Source organism: Triplophysa rosa, linkage group LG2 (genome assembly GCF_024868665.1).
Source record: "Triplophysa rosa linkage group LG2, Trosa_1v2, whole genome shotgun sequence".
Taxonomy (NCBI): Eukaryota; Metazoa; Chordata; class Actinopteri; order Cypriniformes; family Nemacheilidae; genus Triplophysa; species Triplophysa rosa.
This window is the reverse complement of record NC_079891.1, coordinates 21,785,073-21,811,350: the sequence shown is the minus strand read 5'-3', so window position 1 is coordinate 21,811,350 and position 26,278 is coordinate 21,785,073. Positions and strand designations below refer to the sequence as shown.

Genomic DNA, 26,278 nt, shown 5'->3' with positions numbered 1-26,278 from the left:
TATGAAGTGATAAGCACCTAAAATGCAATCCTCCAGAAAACTGTTTCTGTATCTTACTGTAAATACAAAGAGCTCAGATGTACTATGAAATGACTTACCTGGTCCATTTGGGAAACCACTTCAGCTAGAAGTGAGTGCAGTGTGGAGAGCTCACGGCCCAGGTCGATGTACCCCTCAAAGCCTGCCGTGTTAGAGATGGTCTCCGGGTTGGAGATCTCTAGCAAGAAGCGTTGCATGTTGGTCCACTCCTGCTCCAGGAACTGATTCATGAACGACATGTACTCCTCCTTATTACCAAATCTGACAGAAGGAGAGAGCAAGACTGGTTACCGCGTTTTAAAATCAATGAACCACTTTTAACACTACCGGTCAAATGTTTAGGGTCACTTGAAAAAAATGTTTCTCATGATCTTAAAAATCTTTTAATCTGAAGGTGTGTGTTTCAATGTTGGAAATCACTTTTGTACACAAAAATATAGACCTCAAGAAGCTGGATGATCAAATGCGAAGTGTATGATTCTAGTCAAAGGGTGGATACTTTAAAGATGCTAAAATATAACAGAGTTCATTTATTTTGGATTCTTTTAGTCACAACATAATTCCCACATTTGTATTATTTCATGGTTTTGATGGGTTTAATATTATTCTAAACTGTGGAAGAGTGATCCTAAACTTTTGACCAGTAGTGTACAGTATGTCATACAATAACTATATAATTCCATTTATAAATAAATAATAAATATTATATTTCATAATGAGTATTTGCATAGTTTTCTTAGTTAAAGCATTTAATGATTTTTTGTTTTTGTAACAATTCGGGTCAGTGAAAGTAAACAACAGCAATGCGCACATGAAATGCAAACATGTAAAGGCAAATTTGCTATAGTTCACTTTGCCAACTATCTTCACACTTCCTTGAGTAAATTAAGTAAATAAAATCCTTACTTAGTGAAGTTTGCAAGGTTCTGCGTAACCTTGGCGATAAGAGTGAGCGTGCGTGCCGTGCGGTCATCTGGGTACTCCTGTGTCAAGTTGAACAGCGAAGGCGACATGATGGCCGGACAGAGAAAACGCAAAAACAAAGAAGCGCTGATAAGCCGCTCACTGATGTCCGGTCGCCCCCGGTTACCACATTCCTGTCTCCAAGATGCAAACACCTCCTTAAGTTCCCGTGGAAACACACTGTTTGGGCCAACAGAGAGAGTTTAAATGGAGCAAATAAAAGCTGTATGATACTCTAGCTGAGGTATTCACATTGGAACAGCTAATGTATGAACTACTCCAAGAAAAAGAAATCATAGAGAGCAAAATGAGACTTTGTTTAATTCTGCTCTCGATTTTTTTCTTTAACAAGTTTCACAGATCTCAACAATGTGCTCGGATTTGCCAAGACACCAGTCAAATACCAGTTTCATTATGCAATATGTATTCAAACATTTCTCATTAAATGTATATTGACCATTATCTAATTTGTTTCTATTTCTACTGCGTCATTTTAAAATATCCTCAGATTTATTGTACATTGTAGTTATAGATACATTGTATTTACCGGTATGATTCGATGATCTTGCAGAAGGCCAGCTCACAACACATTCTGAGGTTGCTCTGATGTTCAGGTAGATCATTAGATGAACATTTCGATGGGTCCACCTCACAGTTCTCATCAGACTCATATAGAGCCTTTATAAACTCCCCTATGACACATAGAAGACACTTACATTGATATCCCGTGCTAAAAAAATAATTTCAGACAATCAAAAAACAACAGTGTCATCAATTGATTCATGTCAGCGCAATGGTAAGCCCTAAGTTTGTTTGCTCTCCGAAATGTCATTTCTCAGCAAGACAGTGCAGGGACTTATAACCTGCTTACAATCTTTCAAATGAACAGAGACACTGTTATTAGCAGGAATGAACATCAGCAAGCCCAAAGGTCCTTCCTTTTCTGAACCCTTTTAATCCCTGTCCATTATAAAGTGATCGCTGATTGCAAGTTTCCTAGTTATCTATCCAAGAACTAATGAGTGAACCCGAGCTGGGAATAGACAACAAACTTTTGGTCGATCCAAACAAACAGCACAGTCAGATCTCCCTCCACAGAGACCACACAGAGAAGGTACCGGTCGATCCCCTCACTCCGTCCTGTTGTGCATGAAAGATTCGGGGGAAAATCAAACCAGGGTAGCGTAAACCATGTGGACATCCAATTGATGCATGAAGTGCACTTCTCTTTCCTTGTATTACTGTTGGAGAGAAACCAGCTTGGTTGCTACCTTATTAGTTCTGCATGCACGATGAGATATAAAGTAATTATTGTGGCCATAGATGAATTTACACAACAATTACTTTTGGTCCTTTCAAGGGATATTTCAGCCAAGAAACAAAATTTCGCCATGTTTTACTCACCCTCAAGGCATCCTGACTGAATATGACTTTTTCTTGAAGGAAAAAGGCAGTCGGAGTTATATTTATTACGTATCCTTTTACTTCCAAGCGTTAGAATGGGAGTGAATGGGGGCGATTTTTTGAAGCTCCAAAAAGTGCATCCATTGATCAACGAACGGCTCCGTGGTCTTAACAAAGGTCTTCTGAAGCAAATCGAGGCGTTTGTTTAAGAGAAATATCCATATTGACAAGTATGCTATTAACGATAATGTCTTATCCTTCGGCTGCACGTGAACCCGAGGCTTGTTTTTCCGATTGCACATCGATTCGCTTCAGAAGACATTTGTTAAGACCCCGGAGCCGTGTCGAGCCGTTCTTTGATCGATGGATGCGCTTTTTGGAGCTTCAAAAAATTGCTTCCCATTCTAACACTCAGAAGTAAAAGGATACGTGGTATTATAACTCCGCCTGCATTATTCTTCAAGAAGAAAGTCATATTCAGTTAGGATGCCTTGAGGGTGAGTAAAACGGTGTTTCTTGGCTGAAGTATCCCTTTAATTTGACAGGACAAGCGGTATTCCAAGTGGGCTAATATTTAATAGAATGCTTCACTCATGGTTTCACTCTGGATTTTGGAGAAGTAACTGGCCATACTGTGTCCATGATGTACTGTAAGTTACTTGATATTCATTTCCTGTTCATGGGACTCTTGTGACTGTGATATTGCTCACATAATGCACACAAATACAAGTGGTTTACCTTAAGGAATGTTATTGCATTTCTGTCATTAAATCTCTCATTAATAATGACTAGTAAGTAATCTATTTATGCATAAATTGCACGTTAGTCATACTGTTTACAGGAATGGAAAATCCAGCACATTTATTTGCTATGATTGCTGATTTACCCTCGGATGTAAAGTAAAACAATAAGACAACATAAATAAATTACTTGGCAATTTGTTATGAGCAATTTAACACAGGTTTGTATTGCTATACTAGTGGGGACATTCCACAGACTTCCATTGATTTTATATCAGGTTTATGATATATTCTATCCCCTACCCCAACACCTAAACCTAATAATCACACAAACACATGCAAGACATAAGATTTAGAGAAAAACACTATGAGCCTTTTAATTTAGTGAGGACTAGTAAAATGTCCTAACAAGTCAGTTGTAATGATAATTCACTGTATGAATTGAGGACATTTGGCCCTCACAAATATAGCTAAACCTGTACACACACACACACACACACACACGCACACACACACAAGTGCACGCATACATGGTTGTGACAGCACTAATTGCCTCATTTGTGATTTTTGTGTTTGTTTACAGCACTATTTCCAGCCGTACCTTATGGTCTGATTCGTCAGACAGCGTTTTAACTATTTTTAACTTCAAATACAACACTTGTGTCACGAAATGTTGAAAAAAAAACAAGATGTCACGTAATCACCAAAGACATTCATCTGGGCGTACATAGCCCAAAACCCACTTGAGTATCTGACAAGTACTTGAGTAGAGCGACTCATATATGCAGTTTATGTAACCAAGTTGATTCATTCTCTCTCTCTTTCTCTCTCTTCCTTTCACATATTTCTCATAAAGATCTTTAGGAGCGAGCTGATTAATAATTCAACAGTGCTTCAAAAGTCACATTTATCTTAAAAAACAATTCTACATTATTCAGAACCACCGAAAGGGTTCTTAATGCAAATCTAAAGAGAGCGATATACACTTCTCTTGTGTATTCACAGGCAGAGTCACACGTACAATTATTAGGTTCCAATATTTATATGCGGCGTGAAATTTTTATTGGTTCTGTTTTTTTCCTGCAGACAGACCAGAGACACTAACACGTTTCTAAAATGGCAATATATTTTTACACACAGGCCTTATCTGACTTGCAGAGAGCCAAGAGCAAATGAGGGCGGATGTGTGTGTTTAAGTGTGTATCCCGTGTGTTTTCGCATGGCTGTTTAAGCTTATCTTTTAGGAATACAGGGAATTAACCACCACGTAAACATTACTTGACTGTTGTTTCCAAGCATTCGTGCATGACGGAACGTTTCGGCAGATAAAAGTTTGCCGTATTCGCCTCTTGTGGTCTTGTCACTCAGTAAAATAAACAAATCCAGACAAAACAGATAATACTGATTTTGTCCGCATGCACGCATAATGCATCTTACCCAGCGCATCCTGCAGGTACTTCTGCCCGACCAGTTTGAGGTACTCCTCGATGGCTTTAGTGCCCAGCGTGTTCTCTCTGAATATAAGGTGTTCGTTCTCACCGCACCGATCCACCTCTGACATCATCAGGTCCGTCAGAAAGTCCTGCACCAAGCAAACAGAAAAAAACATGTTGATGTTTGAATGCGGAGGCTATAAAAAAGTATTAAAATGAGCAGAACGGAAGGAGAGTTCTGTCATTGTAATCGAAGCTGTTTTGTTGACGATGTCTGTCAGGACATGAAAGGAAAGAAAAAGAGAAGGATGGCAGCGAGGCAAGTAAAAAGCTGCTTCGATCAAAGCTGACTGGCAGGAAGCCTATCAAGACAAGCAAATGGGAGTTAGGCACACAAAATCCAAAGTCTACTGGCTTTTGATGCATGCACGCTTACACACAAACATTCACACCGCACAGTTCAACGCAGCTTCCCGAATAAGATTCTGTTGGTGTGTTTATGCGTGTTGTGTGTCTCAAACTCTGTTTACAGAGATGAGTCAAGTTTGGCTCCATGTAAAGTCTGTTATGCTTTTCATAATTCACAAAAACAGAACTTATCTCCTCAAAATTCTTGTAGCAAACGACATATTGTCTTTCACACAAACTTTCTCTCTTCAAATATTTTTCAATACTTACAATGTCAATTCAATGCTGCCCTGTGCTTTCTGTTTTGGTCATTATAGATGACTTGATAATAAAAGACAATTATGCAAACTCATGGCAAAAAACAAGATATTTTTAAAGAAATTATAAATTAATTATGCAATTCCTATTTAGAGTGCAACAACTGTTTGGAAAGAGAGATTGTGTGTAGGGATGCACGGTATCGGCCGATAAATGGTCAATTTGGTCAGTTTAAAAGAAGAAAAGAAGAATTAAAGAATCTTTAATTAGTGTTAAGTAGGCTTGGTACATGATTTTCAGGAGAAAAAAGAATTTTCAGTCTCAGAAAATATTATATTATTTAGATATGGTATATCGGTCAATATATCGGTTATCGACTTCCAATGTTCAAGAATTATCGGTTATCGACCAAAATGTACATATCGGTGTATCCCTAATTGTGTGTGCAAATTGTGTTGAAACCGTATATATCCATTTACAAATAAATGCAAAACAATATTTCCAGCATCTTGCTGGTAAGATTGAGCTTAGGTCAGGTAGCAGACCTCCAGACAGGAAACATCTGTTCTTGGTTAATGTGGACAAATGTTTTGGCAACCAATATGTTTAACATTTTCACCACTTGGTATTGCTTTAAGCGTCACTGAAAAGAGAGCAAGAATTTTTCAGATTAGAAAAAGCCAAAGAAAGTGTTGACTCTAGATAATGTGAGAGTCAAAATAAAATCATGTGTTTGGGATTGGGATTCAGCGAAAGGGCAGTGTGGGTAGTGTGGATATACTGTGACCTCAGAGCTCAAACCTCTCATGAGCTCAGATGCAGGGAACGGTTACCACATTCATTCTAAACAAGTCACTTTCCCATCATGTCTACATACATGGAATCCTCAAACTCAAACTGCAAAACTATGTTATTGTATTTTTTGTGTTAAAGATATAGTTCACCCAAAAATGAAAATTCTGTCATTATTTACTCACCTTCTTGATATTTTGAAGAACATTGATAACCGAACAGTGACGGTCCCATTCACTTCTATTGTATGGATACAAAGCCAATGCAAGTGAATGGGTGCTGCGGTTGTTTGGTTTCACAACATTCTACAAAATATCTTCTTTTGTGTTCTGTGGAAGAAAGTCATACAGGTTTGAAATGACAAGAGGGTGAGTAAATGATGATTGGGTGAACTATCACTTTAAGAAAAAAATAAAATTTAAATACATTTTCATGAATAAGTTCAATCTGTTTCAGTGAATTATTTTATAAAACGGAATTTTTAAGAATTGGAATCTTTTCATCAATAGTAGCTTTTTGGTAAAAGGATGGTTTCCCCTCTTACGTTTAAGCTGTTAAAGAGAACATAGACAAATATTGAGATACATTGCATTTTAAAAATGTGCCAAAAGGCGGAAAAATATTGCATAGCCCATGAGCTGACTCTAGATCAGAACTAAGATGTTCGAAAGTAAAAAACCCTCAGGACTACAAAGATACAAGATCAGCCACATGGAGGGAAATCTCATAAGCCTTGAGTTACTCCCCTCTCTCTTACACACACAGAGTCTAAGTACTATTAAGAAAAAACCAAGAAAATTCTCCATTACTGTCACAGTTGATCAGCGAGACCATTCCTCACCCTTAATCAGAATGAGACGAGAGAGAGAGAGAGAGAGAGAGAGAGAGAGAGAGAGAGAGAGCGAGAGAGAGAGCACGGAAGTGAGACGACACAGAGACAGAAAGACCAAGGAAGGCTTAAAATATATTAAGCACAGCGAGGCATAAATATAAACCAAAAATAAAAAGCAGAAAATTAATAATAAAGCAGGTGAGTAAAAATAGGTGGTGAACTCGAGCAGAAAAAGAAAAACAAGCAACGCACATGAGAAATAAAAGGATGGAGGGATTAAAAAAAGAAAATCCCCCGGTCTCTCTGCATTCCCTGGAAGCAAAAACTAATAAAGAAGGAGCCATCTGACCGAGACAGCACTAGTGTGTGCTCTACTGAGACAAACTGTGTGTGTGTGTGTGTGTGCGTGCGTGCGTGCGTGCGTGTGTGTGTGTACTTAGGTTACACTGTAGCGTGGGCCCTTTTAAAGCCCATTCTTTGTGCATGACATCTATGGGCAGTGAAAGCGTGTGTGTGTCGAGACTGCTACTCACTATCAAAGAGCCTTAAATAAAACTAAAGGTCACTAAGCACACCACAGTATGAATAATGCACACGCACACGGCCTCATTAATTTACAGAGTAAGATGATGACTCATTCAGTTCTGTAAAGATATTCTGGGGTGAGGGACAGTGTATGAGGACGAGAGAGAGAGAAAAATATAGATAGAGCAGCAGAAGAGGGAAAAAAGGAGATTATAGATACTTTAGGACTGATCTGTATAGCAGCATTCCCACACCTTTACACCAATGAATTTCCATGCCTTTTCCAGCTGTTAGTGATTTACATCAAATATTTTTTAGGGCTCTAAGGAATTTTGCTGCTGGACTCAATTTTCTTGTATATATACAGTATATACTGTATATATTTAGCTACTAATTATTAATATTATGTAATTGTATGACAGTTCTTACACATACTCTTGCTAGATAATAAGAGCATATACTTTGTGATATATTAGTGATTTGATTGTAATTCAACCCTTTCTAATGATGCTTTCAAGAAAATTACAAGTCTCTATCACAATTGCAACAAAACCTCATCTATGGCTTCTAAAGATATCCCTGTTTGTGACATTAACAAATAAAAAACACAAATACACGGTCAACAAATCCAACACTGGTCCTATGGGACATCTGATGGTTAAGGGCAGCGGTTCTCAATTTTTTGTTGTTGTAAGGCCCCCTTTGTGTAGAGTAAAATACACAAAATATAGAATGCCACAAAATCTGTGCCCACCCGGAACAATCTTGGGGTCTCCCATCAAGAATCATCAAGAATCCATTGATCATTTGTGATTTATATATACTGTATATATATTAGGGCTGTCAACGTTAACGCGTTAACGCATGCGATTAATTTTTTCAAATTAACGCATGAGAAAATATTTATCGCAATTAACGCAGGATCCGTTTGTTTTGACATCCTTTGTCTAGCGTTACATTATGTAATCACGCTCTTATTCGTGTACAGGCTTTTAAACCACTTAAGCGTGATTTGAAACAGTTGCTTTGACACGTTCAATGGAGATAGACAGCTTCTAAACTGTGGGACGCGGCAAAACGCAACGCGAGGTCCAGTCTGGTGTAAACGGTCACCTGCTAAGGGCTGCGTCGGTGAATCTCTGTCAGACAGCGCATCCGTGTTAAGTTCTCTTTCGTGCTTGAATGGATAAAACCACACAAGATTATGTCAGAAAGCCCGTTTTGTCTAGCATTTTCTTAAGCACAGACTTCAAAGTGTAAAATAAAATCTTAAATGAATGCAAAGAGTTGTGAAAATGGGAGTGCGGTGACGGTCAGATCTGCGAACTGAGACAGCTCTTAAAGGGGCCACGTTCTTAAACCTGCTGCTCTGACTCAAAATGACTTAAAATGTAAAAGTATATTTTAAAATATAATAGTTATGTGCGATTAATCGTGATTAATCACAGAAAAAATGTGTGATTAATCCGATTAATTTTTTTAATCGATTGACAGCACTAATATATACACAACGCATTGTCAGTGTAAAAATGAAAATAAAATCATTTCATTTTATTTTTCATTTTGGCACATATTGTGCGCACAGTTGTGTATAATGAAATTGCTAATCTGGTTTCATTTTCATCGTTTAATTAATTAATTTAAATTTGGCAGGATTTGCCTCCCATAGTTATCTGGCTACTTCTTTCACTAAAAATAGAGGTCAGAGAAGGTCAGGTGCTAATCAGCAGACAGACAGCAGGAGGGTCAGGAAAGACAGGCAATACATTGTACCGTATGTGTAAGAGAGGATAGGTCTAGCATCACAGAAGCGTTGAATTCACTCTTCACCAGCTCTCTATCTACCCACACTCTATAACCTTGAGTTTTCTTTTCCATTGCGCTTATGCAAATACACATGCATGACTCTGTTAACCGCAGCTGCGTGAATTTATGTGTGCACTCTCTCCACCCAGTGAAATGTAGAAATTCTCAGTTAATGAAATGCTGGGCGGCAGGGCGGCTTTATTCAGCATGCTTTCGTAGATAAGACTGATTGTTTTGCTGTATGACTAAAGTGGGTCAAACAGACATTGCTCTAAGCATCACTCAACAATATACATCCTCAAAATGTACTTATGCTTGCCCGACAGTCTGTATTTTATCAACACACCTGAAGAGCTGGTTTGGGGTTTGACTCCTCTGTATCAGTACTTCTCATTCAGGGGCTGGGGCGGGAGATGTGATCCATTTTGTTCAATGCTCGTGATCATTGTAATCACGTGCAGACACGGCATCCCGTTCGCATCACATCACGGACCTGATTAATACCTCGTCTAACCTCAAAGGGCTTGAGATACAGGAAAAGTGTTCAAGTGTGTACGTGGAGAGATCTGAAGTGGATGTCAGATCTAAAGACTTCTGTAATAGCTGTCAGGGCAATGTGCTGCTTCAGTCCAGAAATGACATCCTTTCAGAGCCAGCCTGCCTTAAAGCGCAGCCAAGCGAGATAGAGAGGGAGAATGGCAGAGCACGAGTCTAAGACAAGATAAGGAGATACAGCCGTGATGGAGAGAGGAAGAGATGCAGAATGGGAAAGAGACGAGAAACTAGAAAGTGTGACGGATGAGAAGTGGAACGATACGTGAGCTGAAGGAAAATGGCAGGTAATGACTGTCTCCTCGTGTTCGTAATAGGAAGTTAATGATGGAAGAGAGTGGTTTAGTTTGATCTAAAAAGCTTTTTTGTTGCTTCACAACAAACAAACATGTACATCAATTTGCAGAGCAATAAGGAACATAGCTCAGGATGCATAATAATGTGTTTTGTTAATCTGTGTGTACTCAAGACAGGGTTTCGCTGTAATACATTTTGAGTGGTAAAAATGTGCAAGAATTATTTTATTGTAATTGCTCAGGCACAATTCAATTTGTATGACTTCCATGGTTTTAACAGTTTAAATTGATCATCATTTTTGGTATACCTTCATTCACTTTTGTTCACTGAAAAAAAGGAAAAATTGAAATGTTGCCTCAAAAATAAACTGAAATAAGTTTAAAGCACAAACATTATAATAATAAACATTCATTCATATTAATATAGCAACATAAAAATAAACAAATAAATTATAAAATGACAAAAGCATATACCAAAATGGCTAAAACATAAAAAATCTAAAAATAAACGCAAATTAAAAATATTAATGAAACCAAATAAAACTAAAATCAAAACTTTGTTTTTAGTTTTATGAATATTTTTAAAATTTTCATTTTTTCATTTTATATTAATTTTAGTTACATTTTTACCTGTTTTGTTATATGCTTTTGCCATTTTATTATTTGTTTGTTTATTTTTTATCTTGCTATATAAGATTAATTTATTTTAGTTTAGTTTTAACTAGTTTTTAGAAAATATAAAAAATATTTGATTTGACTTGACTTCAATAAACAGAAATATTTTCCAAGTTTTAATTTTAGTAAACTATAATAACCTTGTTTCCAAGATACTGCTATGACTAAATTTCCATGATTTTCCAGGACAGATTTTTTACATTATTCTTCCTGATTTTCTATGGTCATGGGAAAGGGGAACCTGTAACTTTTGAGACAGAATTGCATTGTGTTTCATCTTCTACAAACTCATTTTAGCAGTGAAGAAATGGACAAAATGATATACCGTATACTGTAAAATCACACTGGAATCAAACTCAAGCAGGTGATAAATGAGTGTTATATGTTCTCTTGGGCTTGTGTTCCCCGTGGGACAACTTTTCTCTTTATGTCACATCAAGAGCATGCTGGTCTCCAGATCACAGGGCAATAAAAATAAGCCATGGGAATAGAGCAACTACATCTCGCTACTTCCCTAATATCCCTGCGTGACCACTAAAATAATACCTTAAGAAAGCAAGAGATACCGCGATGTCGAGATTCCTGTTCACACATAATCCATCTAGTGAACCAGCCACAACAGGCTTTGTTTGGCAGCTGAACTAACCATGTGCAGACTTTCAGAAACAACACAAACAGACAGGCTCTATTTTCAACACAGACAAGAGTGCTTCATCTTCATTTGAACCTAATTTAGTCCAATTTGATTTTGGTCTGTCAAATTATGAGTCTGTCAAAGACAGACAACAAACCCGCTGAAGCACAACAAAGAACTCCCATTTATCTTATATAGGCCTCATAACATGACTAAATTGAGTGATTTAATCACAGAGGTTATATACTTAAGGGAAAGAGACGTGCTGTTAGGAAACTGAAGCGTTAAATTGAGTCTTCATTCCTCAGATACAACACTCATTGGAGTCAGAAGTATAATCTGCTCAGGAAAACCGACAGCATAAAATATTTCACTAAAAGAATACGATAGTCTGAAAATCTGTGTTAATGCAGTTATACTCTTCAAATAGTCTATGGAGAATATTCCACTTTGGGTCAATAATTATGTTTTTTAGAATTAATTTCACTTATTGAAATAATGACATTTTGAGAACCATGTGACAAAAGAACTGTAATGCAGTGAATCAATGTTTTCTCTAACGTCTATAATTTAATGCTTGACAGAAATAAATAATAAACTGCTATACATCACACCAATAGTGAGGGCAACATGTGTGAAGACACACTCTCAATACAAGGAAGGCGGATATTACACCTTCTGTCCTCTTAACAAATGACCTTGAACAGCTTGGATGATTTCATCACTGTTACGTTTTTAACAGCCCATTTCGCTCAGGGCTTCTTCGAAAAGAACAGTAATTAACAGCATCAGACTGCCAGGTCTATAGTGGATGTGGGGCAGAAAGAATATGAGAGGTGCAGTTGCCCATTTATGATGACCCTGGTTTAGTAATAGCAGATCCCGTAAAAGAGGTGCAAAGAGGAGTCAACTTAAAAAAAACAATAAGGCAACCTATCACAAGCACGTTTTTGAGTTCACCCAACTTAAAAAATTATGTTTAATTTATTAGTTGTCATAACATATTTAAGTTTACCTAATGAACAACAGAACAAAATATTTTTTGTTGGCTGAACATAAATAGAGAATATAGATTGATATAGAATAGAGATACTGTACCGTTGTGTCATGCACTTATACCTCAACATTGAACACACAAACCTCAACCATAGCAACAATCAAAAACCATCATTAATTAAAAACTCTAAACGCAACAGATAACGTCTTGGTTACGTATGTAACCTCAGTTCCCTGATGGAGGGAAGCCCCTGCCACCGGCTGTCACGGGCGGAGGCCTTAATTCTCTAACAGCGAGAAGCCGCCCGGCACCGTAAGGGCCACTGGGTAAGCATTATTCCCCCCTGGGGGAAAAAACGCTGTAGAAACCACTACCTACTGTAGGGAGGAATTAGTGGAGACACCACATGGTCTCACCATCCGGGGAGAACTCATGGGAAATGTGCGGACTCAAGGAGATAACCGCAAGGTGGAAGTCCACCTAGGGAGGTCATGGGTTGCCGAGGTGGGAACCATTCATGAGGATACATCAGACGGAACCACCCACGGGGGGGGGGTTACCACGTCTGGAACACTAGGTCCGGATAGAGCTATGTGGTGGATAACTCAACTGTTCCCCGGCCTAAGGGGGCAGGGCTGCTCTGCCCAGCCTGCCCCCAGGAAGGTGCTTAGTGATGGATGGAATGCCTGTTCTTTACCCAGTGGGGAAAGAAGGGAGGCGGAAATAGCCGCTGACCCACTTATGGAAGGGGGGAAGGGCTTTCGCAGGCGTATGCCCTACCGGCTGCCGGTCCTACCTGTTGCCCTGCAGGACGCGGACTGACACCGGCTCCACGTGGAGGTGGTGGGCGTAGCCCAACCCGCAGCTCTACAGATGTCTGCCAGAGAGGCGCCCTGAGCCAGTGCCCATGAGGAGGCTACATCCCGAGTGGAGTGCGCCCTCACTCCAAAAGGGCAGGGGCGGTCTTGTGATCATGTATGCCGTGGTAATGGCATCCACGATCCAGTGCGCCAGTCTATGTTTGGAGACAGCCCTCCCCTTCTGCTGACCTCCAAAACAGACAAAGAGCTGCTCAGAGCTTCTGAAGCTCTGCGTGCGGTCCAAGTAGAGGCGCAGTGTGCGTACTGGACACAACACAGATGGGGTTGGGTCTTCCTCCCCAGTGAGGAGCGCCTGCAAGTTCACCACCTGGTCCCGAAAGGGAGTGGTGGGAACCTTAGGCACATAGCCGGGCCATGGTCTCAGGATCACGTGAGAGTCTCCAGGTCCGAATTCCAGACAACCTGTGGACACAGAGAATGCTTGTAGGTCCCCTGGAGGTGAGCGCCACCAGGAGAGCCGACTTTATCGTGAGGTGAGAAAGATTGGCCTCTCCCAGGGGCTCGAAGGGGGGGGCTCTGGAGGCCCACCAGGACCACTTTGAGGTCCCAAGAGGGTACGGGGCGCGGGCGAGGCAGATTCAACCGTCTCGCGCCCCTAAGGAACCTGATGACCAGGTCGTGCTGTCCTAGAGACTTGCCAGCAACTGGTTCGTGATGTGCGGCAATCGCGGCAACATACACTTTCAGTGTGGATGGGGAGAGGTTTTCCTCAAGTCTCTCCTGTAGGAAGGACAGCACGAGGTACGTGCTGATCAAGCATCTCTGTGGGTCTTCTCTGCGAGAAGAGCCTCCTGGTTGCCGGGGCCCTGGCCTGAGTCCAGGGGCCAGACATGGAGGTTCCAGAGGTCTGGCCTGGGATGCCACAACGTGCCCTTCACCTGAGAAAGAAGGTCCTTCATCAGGGGAATCGGCCAGGGGGGAGTTGTTGTCAGAAGCATCATCTCTGAGAACCAAGTCCGGTTGGGCCAGTAAGGCGCAACTAGTAACACTCGATGCTCCTCTTCCCTGACCTTGCACAAGGTCTCTGCAATGAGGCTCACTGGGGGAAAGGCATACTTCCGCTTGTCCCATGGCCAGCTGTGCGCAAGGGCATCCGTGCTGAGGGGACCATCGGTCAGGGAGTACCAGAGCGGACAATGGGTGGAGTCCGGGGAGGCAAACAGGTCCACCTGCGCCTGGCCGAACTGCTCTCATATGAGCTGGACTGCGCTGGGATGCAGTCGCCACTCTCCGCGGGGATGGAGTCGCCACTCTCTGCGAGGCGTCGACTGACGAGAGAGCGCATCGGCTGTCTGGTTCAGGTCGCCTGGGATGTGTGTGGCTCGCAGGAAGCTGATCACCTGCTGACTCCAGAGGAGGAGGCGTCGGGCAAGTCGTGTTAGCTGCCGTGAGCGAATGCCACCCTGTCGATTGATATACGCAACGGCAGCTGTGCTGTCTGACCGGACCAGCACGTGCTTGCCCTGCACGAGAGGTTGGAACCTCTTCAGTGCAAGTAGCACAGCCCACAACTCTAGGCAGTTGATGTGCCAACGCAGGCGGGGGCCCGTCCACCACCCCGACACTGCGTGCCCGTTGCACACGGCACCCCAACCCTGCAGGGAGGCATTTGTCGTCACCACGACGTGCCTTGACACCTGCCCTAAGGGGACCCTTGTCCGCAAGAAGGTCATTGAAGACCAGGGGGTCAGGGTGCGCCGGCAGAAAGGCGTGATGACCATACGCCTGCTGCCGGTGTGCCACGCTCTCCAGGGAACCCGACTCTGTAGCCAGTGTTGGAGCGGTCGCATGTGCATCAACCCGAGGGGGACCACCCCCACCGAGGATGCCATGTATCCCAGGAGCCTCTGAAATTGTTTCAGGGGGACCGCTTCAAACCTTCAGGCTGAAACCTTCGGGCAGTTCACACTGACTGGGCACGCTCTGTGGTCGGGCGCGCTCTGTGGTCAGTCGCGCTGTCATGGAGACAGAGTCAAGTTCCATACCGAGAAAGGAGATGCTCTGCACGGGGGAGAGCTTGCTCTTTTCCCAGTTGACCTGTAGCCCCAACCGATCTAGGTGCCGGAGCAACAGATCCCTGTGTGTACACAACATATCTCGCGAGTGAGCCAAGATGAGCCAGTCGTCGAGATAGTTTAGTACTCGCACACCTCTTTCCCTTCACGAACTTCGTGAAGACCCGTGGAGACAGGGACAGACCGAAGGGGAGGACCCTGTACTGATATGCCCGCCCCTCGAACGCGAACCGTAGGAACGGCCGATGTCAAGGGAGGATCGAGACATGAAAGTACGCGTCCTTCAGGTCGATTGTCATGAACCAATCCTGACACCTGATGGATGTCAGGATGCGCTTCTGCGTGATCATCCTGAACGGCAGCTTGTGCAGGTGCCTGTTCAGAACACGTAGATCTAAGATAGGGTTCAGCCCCCCGCCTTTTTTGGGGACAATGAAGTACGGACTGTAAAACCCGTTGAACATCTCGGCTGGTGGGACGGGCTCGATCGCTCCCTTCGCCAGAAGGGTGGCGACCTCGGCCCGAAGTGTTTGATGGCCTGTGTCTGCTTCTTCACCGCCGAGAACTGCTGGGAGAAATCCTCGACGGTGTCACCAAACAGCCCACCTTGCGAGATGGGGGCGTCAAGAAAGCGAACCTTCTGGGCGTCCCGCATCTGCTCAAGGTTAAGCCAGAGGTGCTTCTCCTGGACCACCATGGTGGACATCGCCCGACTCAGGGCCCGCGCCATCACCTTAGTCGCCCGTAGAGCGAGATCGGTGGCGGTACGGAGTTCCTGCATCACCGCTGAATCAGTCTTGCCCTCGTGGAGCTCCTTTAACGCATTGGCCTGGTGGACCTGCAGGATGGCCATGGCGTGGAGGGAGGAGGCAGCCTGGCCCGCGGCAGCGTAAGCCTTCGACACCAAGGATGCCGAAAACTTACACGCCTTGGATGGGAGTCTAGGCCGAGCTCTCCAGGTGGCCGCCGTCTGCGGGCATAAATGCACCGCGACGGCACGCTCCACCTGGGGAACCTCGACATAGCCCCTGGCTGCCCCACCATCGAGGGAAGTAAGGGCGACAGAGCCTTTCTGACTGGAACGGGCTGTGAGGGGCGCGTTCCACGTCTTACTGAGCTCCTCATGTACTTCCGGGAAAAACGGGACCGGGGCTGGGGCTGGGCGCGGTTTGGAGTCACAGTCAGACCCCAGGTACCACGTATCCAGCCGCGACCGCTGGGGGAGAGGCGGTGCAGTGCACTGCAGCCCAATGCTCGCGGCAGCCCGGAAGAGCATGGTTGACATCTCGATGTCCGCCTCTTCCTGGGCTCGATCCCCCGAGGGAGGCAGCTCCAAGGAATCGTCGGGTCTGATGCCAAAAGGTCGGCTTCTGATGCTGCAATCGACATCTCATCTTCGTCACGCACCTCCGAGTAAGTGGCCGAGGAACAAGACGGGGTAGGACCGTCTCTTGAGGAACGGTCAGACGAGAGAGACGGGGCGTGAACGGTCTGTGAGCCTGTGGCTGGCGGGTTAACGTTCACGGTGATCCCCATATCTCCCCTGGTGCTAGCCGAAGCGGACGGCAGGGCCGTAGCCACCACGGTCTCAGAACGGGTAGCAGACGAGGTGGCGGCTGTGTCCATAAAGAACACGGCTACCCATTACCGCAACGTCTGGATCGCCATCCGTCCGTATCCACAAAGGCTGCCTCAGCGTGCCGGAGACCCAAACACCTGAGGCAGACATCGTGTCCGTCCCCTTCCCCAATGAGCGCGTTGCACCCACGAGAACAGCGGGACATGCCACGCTGGAGAAATTAGCTCTTTGAGAAAAGGAAATTTGCTCGGACACTTCCGGAACTGCCGAGACGCCCAGGGGAGAGTCACTGCAGGAAGGGACTGTCCTCTGCACCACGTCGTAGATTTCAGCAGAATGTTGATCACTAAAGATCGCTGTGTCGCTCATTGGATGCGTAAGCTCTGAAGAACAAAAGGTGAATGAATGAGCACGCCGGCTTCCTTTTATACCCGGACATCCGGGGAGGAGTCCGGCATGCAAATTTCATTCGCCAATTTCATTGGCCTTTTCAAAATACTCTTTTGACACAACGTCGAGAGACAGAAAGAAAGGGAACTAACAGTAACGATGATATTAAGGCATAAATTAAGCCAGCAAGAACTAAAACACGAATATTTAAAAGAGAATCTAATAAGAAACACAGAATTGAACATGTTGCAATGCATCTTGGGAACTTTTAAACTTTTGCAATATTGTTTTGTAAGTTGGACAAACTTTCTGACGCATTTTGGCCAAAAATTTCATTTGACTCCTTTAACTAAAAATTATATGTTCAAATGACTTATTTATCTTTGTAGGGAGAACATTTTGCAAGTTGAATTTTTTACAGTGTGCTATTAATGACACACATAGCAGACCCCCATCGATTCTCAAATGACGCAGATTAGCTAGCCATTTGTGAACTAGTGGTTTTAAAAACTCTATAGTTCTTAAGTCTGTTCAAAGTCTGTTTACGGAAGTCGTGCCACTCAGCAGCCATGTTTGCAACTCCTCCGGGCAGCTATTTACGTCATAAAATGACTCCAAAAAAAATGACCTCCGGTAAAGCTGAATACTTATGAAACAATTAATTTCAGATTCACACTGACAACATAACAACCATAGGGAAGACCACCCTCGTAAAACCTGTTTCACGCTTCATTTAACTGATTCTTCACAGCCAAGGCAAATGGCAGGAGATCTATTTGATGGGTGACTGCAAACCATTGGATTACATTAAAACCTGCATTTGGAGGATTTGGTCATTGAAATGACCCTTACACCTGGACAGTGACTAAAAGACACACTTATAAATTCACTTACTGCAAACTTGTTCCACGCTTAGTTTCTCTAATTATTCTACACATATACTGTAGGTTGTGATAATGAGAACATTAAGAAAGAAGAGTGATAGGCTTTATTTCTGTAAAAGTATTCAGCAACAGTGCCTTTGGTCTGTCCTGTTCTTTCTGGAAGAGGAAAATGACAGGGACGTTAGTGCAGTCTAAACACGCTCCTTACCAAATGCCATTCATGTACCAGAAGCTTATCCACCTCCATCTAAGGTCATTTTGCTCTTGTGTTTATATTATCTTGTGAGCAACTGCAAGCAGACAATTTACAGCAACCCAGGATCTGCCAATCAGAGCCAGACAGAAACTAAAGCAGCCAATAGAGATAATAAGAGCGTGTTTAATCCCTCCCTTATAGTATAGAGGGAGATTTTGCTTTTTGGAGCCTTTGGTAGGCTGTGAGAGGAAATAATCCCTCCAAAATCCCTCTCAGCATGAGAATCTGACACGAAATACAGAGATTCACAGATAGCCAAAACAAAATAAACACAATCTCTCTTTACTGTAGTTTTCCTTTGTTATTATCCGGTCAGCAAAGAAATAACAGCAGGGAAGCAACAAGAGAGATGACTGAAGTTCAAAAGGAACATCTCTGAAATGCTTTATCCTAAACACTGATTCATTTTAATATTTACTAAATGCAAATATATACTCAGTTGGGGGGCAAGGTTCTGGCTGTATTACACTATTATATTGATCTCTGGTTGAAAATATGATACAAATTTCCATCCGCTAAAATGTCCACTAAGGTTTTTCATGTTTATAGCTAATCAATACTGTAATATATTGTGATCTTGTTGTTGTTTCTCTCTTTCATTTGCACTGGACATATATTTTTAGCTTTGTCTGAAATTGGATTTTAGTCTAATAGAAATAATAAGTGTGCGTTCCATTTATCTAATGATACAGTATGTTTGCCTTCTCAAACATTCACTGTGTGTGGTGGTCAATGCCCTTCGTGTATAAAAAATATTCAGGCAAAAAATATTGATTCCTAGCATGAGACCATCAGTACAGTATTTGTCATGAAAAAAATATCGATTTTCTTCCACTCCTAATAAGCAGCCACATAAATGATACAACTTAATTGATCAAGTATAAATAAAAAATAACTTTTTCTGAACAACAAAAAAAGTCATTATGTTTTAGGATAAAACTAAGATCATTCATTCAAAGTAGTAGGTCACTCTTTTTACAGGAAGTAGCAAGATCAATGCAGCTGTAATAATAATGAGTCACACCGACACAAGGTCTCGGTAGGCCTTCATGAGTCATGGGACATCTATTTGTGTGTCAGCGTTTTCCAGAGAAATACACACATATTTGTTCAAAATAATATCACAGAGGACAGAAGTATGAACTTGTGCAGTAGATCAGGTCTACCTTGTGGGTGGTGTATCCTGGTGGTTAAAAATCTGGACATAAAACCTAATGGACGCAGAACTGATCCCGCAAGGTGTGATCCATAAACGTGAACAAGGCAAACGCAGAGCCTGTGAATTTGTGTACTTCATAATTGTTTTGCCCTCATAATCTTTAATCGAAACCCCCCTTCAAAATGACTTCTCCTCCTGTCATGAGTTATGGTATGAGGGCGGGGCAATCTATGACTCGTTTCTGCCCCGTCTCTATAGCAACGATGTAGCTGAAAAGATTTAAATCTGCCAAGAGCCGTCGAGAGAGAGAGTCGCGAAACGGAAGATCAAAAATTTTGAGCGTCACGGAGCCTTAAAATAGGATTAGTCTTTTAATTCGTTATTTCTGTAATTCTTTTTTCACTAAACGACTTGTGTCTTTAATCGTGTTAAAAGATTATCTCAGTCGGTCTGTTTTGATGCAGCTGCATGCATTGCTAGCAACCTCAGGGAACTATTGAGAGGCTTCGTAAACCACCATTGCTGTGAAAAATCTGTTTCGTTGGAGGGAACGGAGTTGACGCGACTCTCTCAACGGCTCTGAATCTGCCTTCATTTTGTTAGTGATGCCCAACGATACAATCAATTCCCGATGTACAAAATGAACTTTTTTTCATTTCAGAAGCCGTTTCATCTGAATACACATCACATTGTGGAAAAATGGCAATTGCAACTTCCGTTTCATGCCAACTCATTGTTTTCAGGGATATCTGTTAAAGGGGTCATATGGCGCGAATACGTGTTTTTCTGTGTCTTTGGTGTGTTATAAGTTGCCCATGCATGTATTAGACACGTAAAATTGCAAAAATTAAAGTGTCGGAACAAAAGATGCATTCTATCTAAAAGCGAATGCTCACCCAGACCTGCCTGAAACGCCTCGTGTAACCACACCCCCACAAATCTACATCAGTTCGTGGTATGATTTGACTAAGACCGACCAAATATATACGCAAGTAAGGTGGGCGTACCTGTCAGTACAATTGCTTTGGAACCTGATGTTCCAAATATGGTAAGAGACATCACATTTCCGTCACGCGCTTGCAGTATTCGACCAATCACTACGCATTGGCTAACTGGCCAATCATAGCACACATCGCTTTTCAGAGAGATGAGCTTTGTAAAAAATCTGCGCGTTTCAGAGAGGCGGGGCAAAGAGGAGATACACATTGCATTACATCTAAAACAATCAATAATATTTGTTTTAGCCATGTCATATGACCCCTTTAACATCCCTAATATAATGCTAATCATAATTTCTGTTTAAATAATTGGGTTAAATAGTTTTAGCTGTACTAAATAACAAATCCAAGCAGACTTGTACATTACCTTAGCTTTCCCGGTGCTTTGCAGGATGTGCACGAGGGCACAGGCCATTTCTTCTTTGTTCTTGACGCTGATGGCCGGCTCCAGCACAGAGCACAACAGCATGTAGTTGTTGGTGGTGTATTCAGCAAATTCTTTATAGAGCTCCATGGGCAGGATGTTCATACTCTGGTACCGGGCTTTGATGCGGATCATGGGCCCTGGCGTTTTCCCTTTACCTGGATTGGGTTGGCTAACCGGGTACCATTTCTCAACCAGCTGTCTACTTGTGACACTCACCACCGGAATGCTCACAAGTCCTACATAGTTATTTTTGTCCTTTTTCTTTTTCTTGTCCGAATCCCTGTAGAGGTGGACGGTAATGTTTTGGATGGCAGGGAGGTTGTTGAACTCAAAGTGTTCGCCCCAGAATACGTTATCTGTCTTGAGTTTGCAGGTCGTGCGGGCGTACAGGGCGTCATCCAGGCAGAGTTCGCAGAAGTACTTTTTCTTGGTCGGAAGGTCCTTGGCTTCAATGATCCAAAGCCGGATCGTGTTCTCTACCCGTCTACTGTTGTCCTGGAGATAGAAGGCACAGTGAGGTCAGCGCACTCTTGGGATATGATGCCATAGCAGTAAAAGATGATTGTTGGCGAACGTGACATCTAATAGGGTCAGTGATTTAGAGATGGCCAGCTATTAAATTCAGTGATTAAATACCCTCTGTTTCGGATCATCCACCTTTGGCTGGAAATTAGCAGGACCTTTATTTTAGATCGCTGCTTATAAAGATAGCAGGGAGCGCTGTAAATATTGCATGACATCATTCAGCAGTTAATGTCATCCCTTTTTTTTATAGAAAATTGAGTCTTTCCACTGTGAAGCCATGTGGTTTAATATTAGTAGGAGGGACGGCCATAAAACTGACCTGCATCATGCTGTAGTTGAGATTAAGCTTTTGTTGGATTTATAATAGAGGTTAATTTATAGATATGCTTCTATCCTCTTATAACTTAAAAGGCAATGGAGTATGAGATCAGACTAAAACTAAATGTCATAGTTATTTCTGAGGCCACAGAGCATTTGTGAATCACTGAACTGAACAGACTGAGGCTTAGCTTATTACTTTCACTAACAGTAGTTGACTGAACAGTATTTTAATGTAGTATTTACATTCATTTAATTAGCCATCAAACCTGTTTAGAACATTTTGGTTTCTTTTATTAAACGCGGAATTACATGCATGGATATTAAATGCATAAATGAAGAAAGCAATGCGTGTAATTTACTAAGCATGCATTTACATTAATAAATGTAAAGGCTCATGCAAACACGGCACAACAAGAGTCGGACCGGCAGAAAGTTTGTAAAAGAGAATTTGTAAAAAGTTTGTGAGAAGTTATAATGTACTTACAAATATAAATAATGTATGCAATTATTCGTGAATGAGACCCAATGCTTACGCAAATATTTTATTTTATTCAGATTAATTATTTAAATTTCTTAAATGTTTTGACATATGGGTCCCCTGTTCGCTTGCTGAGGGAAACAATAATCTATTTACAACCTTTAGTAATGGAAATATAAACATTTATTTATGATTCTGAACATCTAATATTTATGAACATGTTGTAATTGTTATATCAATGTACCCGTATGTTTGCCAAGCTATCACTGTGGACAAACAAACTCATCGCAAACATCATGTAAAATCATGCAAAACATGTCTGGTGCTTAATTTTTTTGTTTAGACAATCCACCTCAAATCTCCTCAAATCTAAATAGACAGCTCTTGACAATGCAGCAATAAGCTACTATGCATCAGATTTACTGCCGGCAATCAAAAGACAGCAGAGACAGACAGCATCAGCAGTTCATAAGAGCTTCCGATGCGCAAGAATTATTCCCTGTATGGCGAACAAAATAGCTCTAGATATCCGGCAGTCCATACTAGTGTGGTATCATCAATGGCACTGGCGCTGGCTGATATTCCCACACTAATAAACATCTACTAAGGCAACTGACTTTACTAAAGCAGATATTGAGGTGCTTCATTGTGAGCCCTCATCACAGATAATGAACTAATTAAGCAAACAGAAATGAGCCTCTGTTGCATCAGCTAATGCTTGAACTACGATCATCTTCACAGAGCTACAGAATCAACATCTGTCTGGAAGTGTCATCTGTTTACAGCCACACTTTCTAAAGCATGTCTGTGGCGCTCACCTCGCAAACCCATCGAGTAATTAAAATGTACGACCGAGCGCCGGAGAGACATTAAACCCATCCCCAGGCAAGCTGTTACCAAGGCAAATATAACTTGAAGGTTGTGCTTGAATTTTTTTCTAAGTAATTAATCATTAATTTGCTTAATCATTGATTGGTGAAATGAGCTGTCGGATGAGCTTTGTTTTCTTGGGCGTGCTCTAAGCGCACATATGTTTGGAAGTTTGAAGTCTCAGCTGAGTTTATATCAAAGAGAGAGAGAGAGCAAGAGAGGGAGAAACATGCCCTAAATTTCATCACATCTTGCAGTTCTTTAGTAATTAATCAGAGCCATTTACAGTTGTGTCAGGATTTTAGCTTTTGCTGATATATAGGACCTTCTCTCCAAAGACGAGTTTACCTTATTAGGGTGAATCGCTCGGCGCAGATTTTCCATCCATTTGTCTCTCTCGGCGGCCGAACGGCAAGAAAAGCACTTACTACCTGTGGAGGTGCTCACCTGGAGAAAAAGCCAATAAATGTCAGCATACTGTAAGCTTTTGGCTTAGAAGTGAACCACAGCATGTTTCAGTTGCTATGCATTTTATACGGTTTTATTTTTAATTGAATGGCGAGAACATATAACTTACAAATCAGATTTCTTTAATGTCTCACTGGTTTTCTAAGAATGCAACAAGATTAAATTAATTTGATACTATTACACTTCTCGTCCTATACAAGATGAGAAATGAATAATATATAAAGATATAATATACAAATTTATATCTATAATAATAGCAGGGTATGTATATATGCACACATATTATGAAAATTTTAATTTCTTATAATACAGTGACGCGATCACGTTTAAATAACACGCGAGCTACGGTGTATAAACTCAAAACACTTAAATGAATATTAGCAGTCTGAGTGCACAAAACAGATAAACGCACAGACATAATTTTTTATGTTTAATATAGATTAAAGTCGCAAAAAAGACACAAGATAAACGTATGTAGCATTAAATTACACAAGTGCGTTCTATTACAATGGGATTTAATCTGTAGGGGACGTTGCGTCACCCTGCGGTGACATACAGTAGTTTCCGACTCATGTGAAAGAGGCTTATTGGTTAAAGTTTCTCTCTCTGTCAGCGATATTGCCCTGTATGTTTGTTTATGCGTGTGTCCATACAGTACCTCAAAGCAGTAATCCTGCCCGAGAATGGAGCTGTGTACTGGTTTAATGAGGACCTCCTCCTCCATGCTGAGGTCCAGAGCTTCTACTGCACTGCTGGGACTGAGCAAAGACTCGTGTGAGCGCGACTCCTTCAGCCTGGGCATCAGATGAGACCTGAGGCACAGAAAACAACCCGTAAGTCAAAGACACACATACTATACTGTACACACTTAAGATGTTTTATACAAGTATCTATACACAGTGAGTAACAGGGCACCGTAAGTAGCTATCACTTTTCCATGATAGTTTCTGAGAACTCCCTGGAAACCGTACAGTGTGTGTTATCACTACTTAAGTTGCTGGTGTAATACGAGGACAGACTTTCTGGTGCTATCTGGAGAGATTCAGTTATGCTGAGACAACAGAGTCGGTAGGCACATTAACAAGAAATAAAGGACACAGCAGGATCTCCAGGGTCAGAAAAGAACACACTTTAATATAGATAGTATATAATGACAAAAGCAATAACCAGATTTCTTTCTAACTTGGGAAGTCTTTAAAATGGTGGATGTAGAGGTCAAGAACCGAGCAACTTTTCTAGAATTTTGTTTGAGACAACATATAATAACTTTAAAGATGAATTGTGTTTTTTTCTGCACCATTAATAAAACTACATTTTGCTGATTGATCTTTACCAACCAAATTAAAAGAATATTCTCTCCGTACCAATCAAATTAAAAAGAATATTCTCTCTGTAAACACATTTTCAAATGCATGGTAATTTTTTATTCTGAAGCATATTTAATATAATCACACCCAACGCTTTCCACGTATAACTGGAGGAAAATGAGAGGAAACCATGATCTTTTGCAGAAGTATACACTATTTTAATAATAAACTGAAATACTGTAAAACATCCAGAATACTGAATTATTAAACAAGAACTGGTCAATCATATCCTGATATCAAGTAAAAATATGCCATTACAATTTTTGCTAGGACTTTACAATAAGGTTGTATTTGGTAACATTAGTAAATGCATTAAGCTAACATGAACTAACAATGAATAATATAGTTTCTCCCCGTTTATTAATCCTTGTTAATGTTAGTTAATGTCAATACAATTATTCATGTTAGTCCATGGTGCATTAACCAAAGTTTAAAATTGTTTTAGTAAATGCCGAAATAAACTAAGCAAAGTATTGTTCAGTTACTTTCCATGTTAGCTAATACTTACTGTAAAGTGTTTCCCAATTTCATATCTCTCTTTTTCTTTTTTTCTACACCGTTTTGATTCTCTGCACACATGACACGCCTCTATGATAATGCTGATAAAATATACTGATAAACAAAGTGCACCATTTCAGACACTACATAAACTGTATTATATGTAACACACAGATTGTTTGCGCTCATCACTGTAGGTGTCATTAACTAAGCTGTCGGTTAATATTACAACAAACTCACAAAAACAGATTAGTCCTTCTGACAAGATGATCATCGCCTTCTTCCAACAGCTAATTATCTTCTAATAATCTAAAACAGAGTTTGGAAATTCTCTGCCATGCATTTCAATATCAGTTAGTTAAAAAGACAAAATGCAAGAGATAATGTATTAGAACATAAAGACTGTGTTGTGTTGTGTTGTGTTGTGTGTGCTGGCAGGAATGTGTGAGGAATGAGGCTATTTAAAATGCCAATACCACTCTCGTCACATCAATTCAACACGTTCCGCATCCGTAATAAACAGTGATGGTGAGACAGCAAGCATATCATTGGAAAATCCAACATGTTTACAGCTGTAATTAGAGCGGGAGATCTCGTCCCGGGATGATCTGTGTTGGTTTGTACTGAAGTTAATTACATGGGGACAGTTCCACTACTCATTCCATGAGGTCATTGGAGAAAGAGCAGAAAGTTCATCTCTAGATCTTCAGTCAGATGTAGATATGTGTTTTACGGATGCGATTACATAAATACCTGCAATGTTATTTTCAACCCAGCATTGGGTCAAAAAAGGACAAACCCAACGGTT

The 26,278-nt window shown here is 41.4% G+C and overlaps 1 protein-coding gene across 7 annotated transcripts in view; it reads right to left on the bottom strand.

The window, feature by feature from the left end:
* Positions 1 to 26,278, bottom strand: part of dab2ipb (DAB2 interacting protein b) — a 147,680-nt gene that overhangs the window by 12,462 nt on the left and 108,940 nt on the right. For all 7 annotated transcript variants that reach the window (XM_057349228.1, XM_057349243.1, XM_057349262.1 and 4 more), the window contains 7 exons: positions 24,264 to 24,417; positions 23,486 to 23,584; positions 20,884 to 21,438; positions 4,584 to 4,728; positions 1,550 to 1,694; positions 946 to 1,182; positions 99 to 300 (listed from right to left, as the gene is read on the bottom strand). In XM_057349228.1, coding sequence (XP_057205211.1) covers positions 99 to 300; positions 946 to 1,182; positions 1,550 to 1,694; positions 4,584 to 4,728; positions 20,884 to 21,438; positions 23,486 to 23,584; positions 24,264 to 24,417 — 1,537 coding nt within the window. The remainder of the gene's footprint in view (positions 1 to 98; positions 301 to 945; positions 1,183 to 1,549; positions 1,695 to 4,583; positions 4,729 to 20,883; positions 21,439 to 23,485; positions 23,585 to 24,263; positions 24,418 to 26,278) is intronic.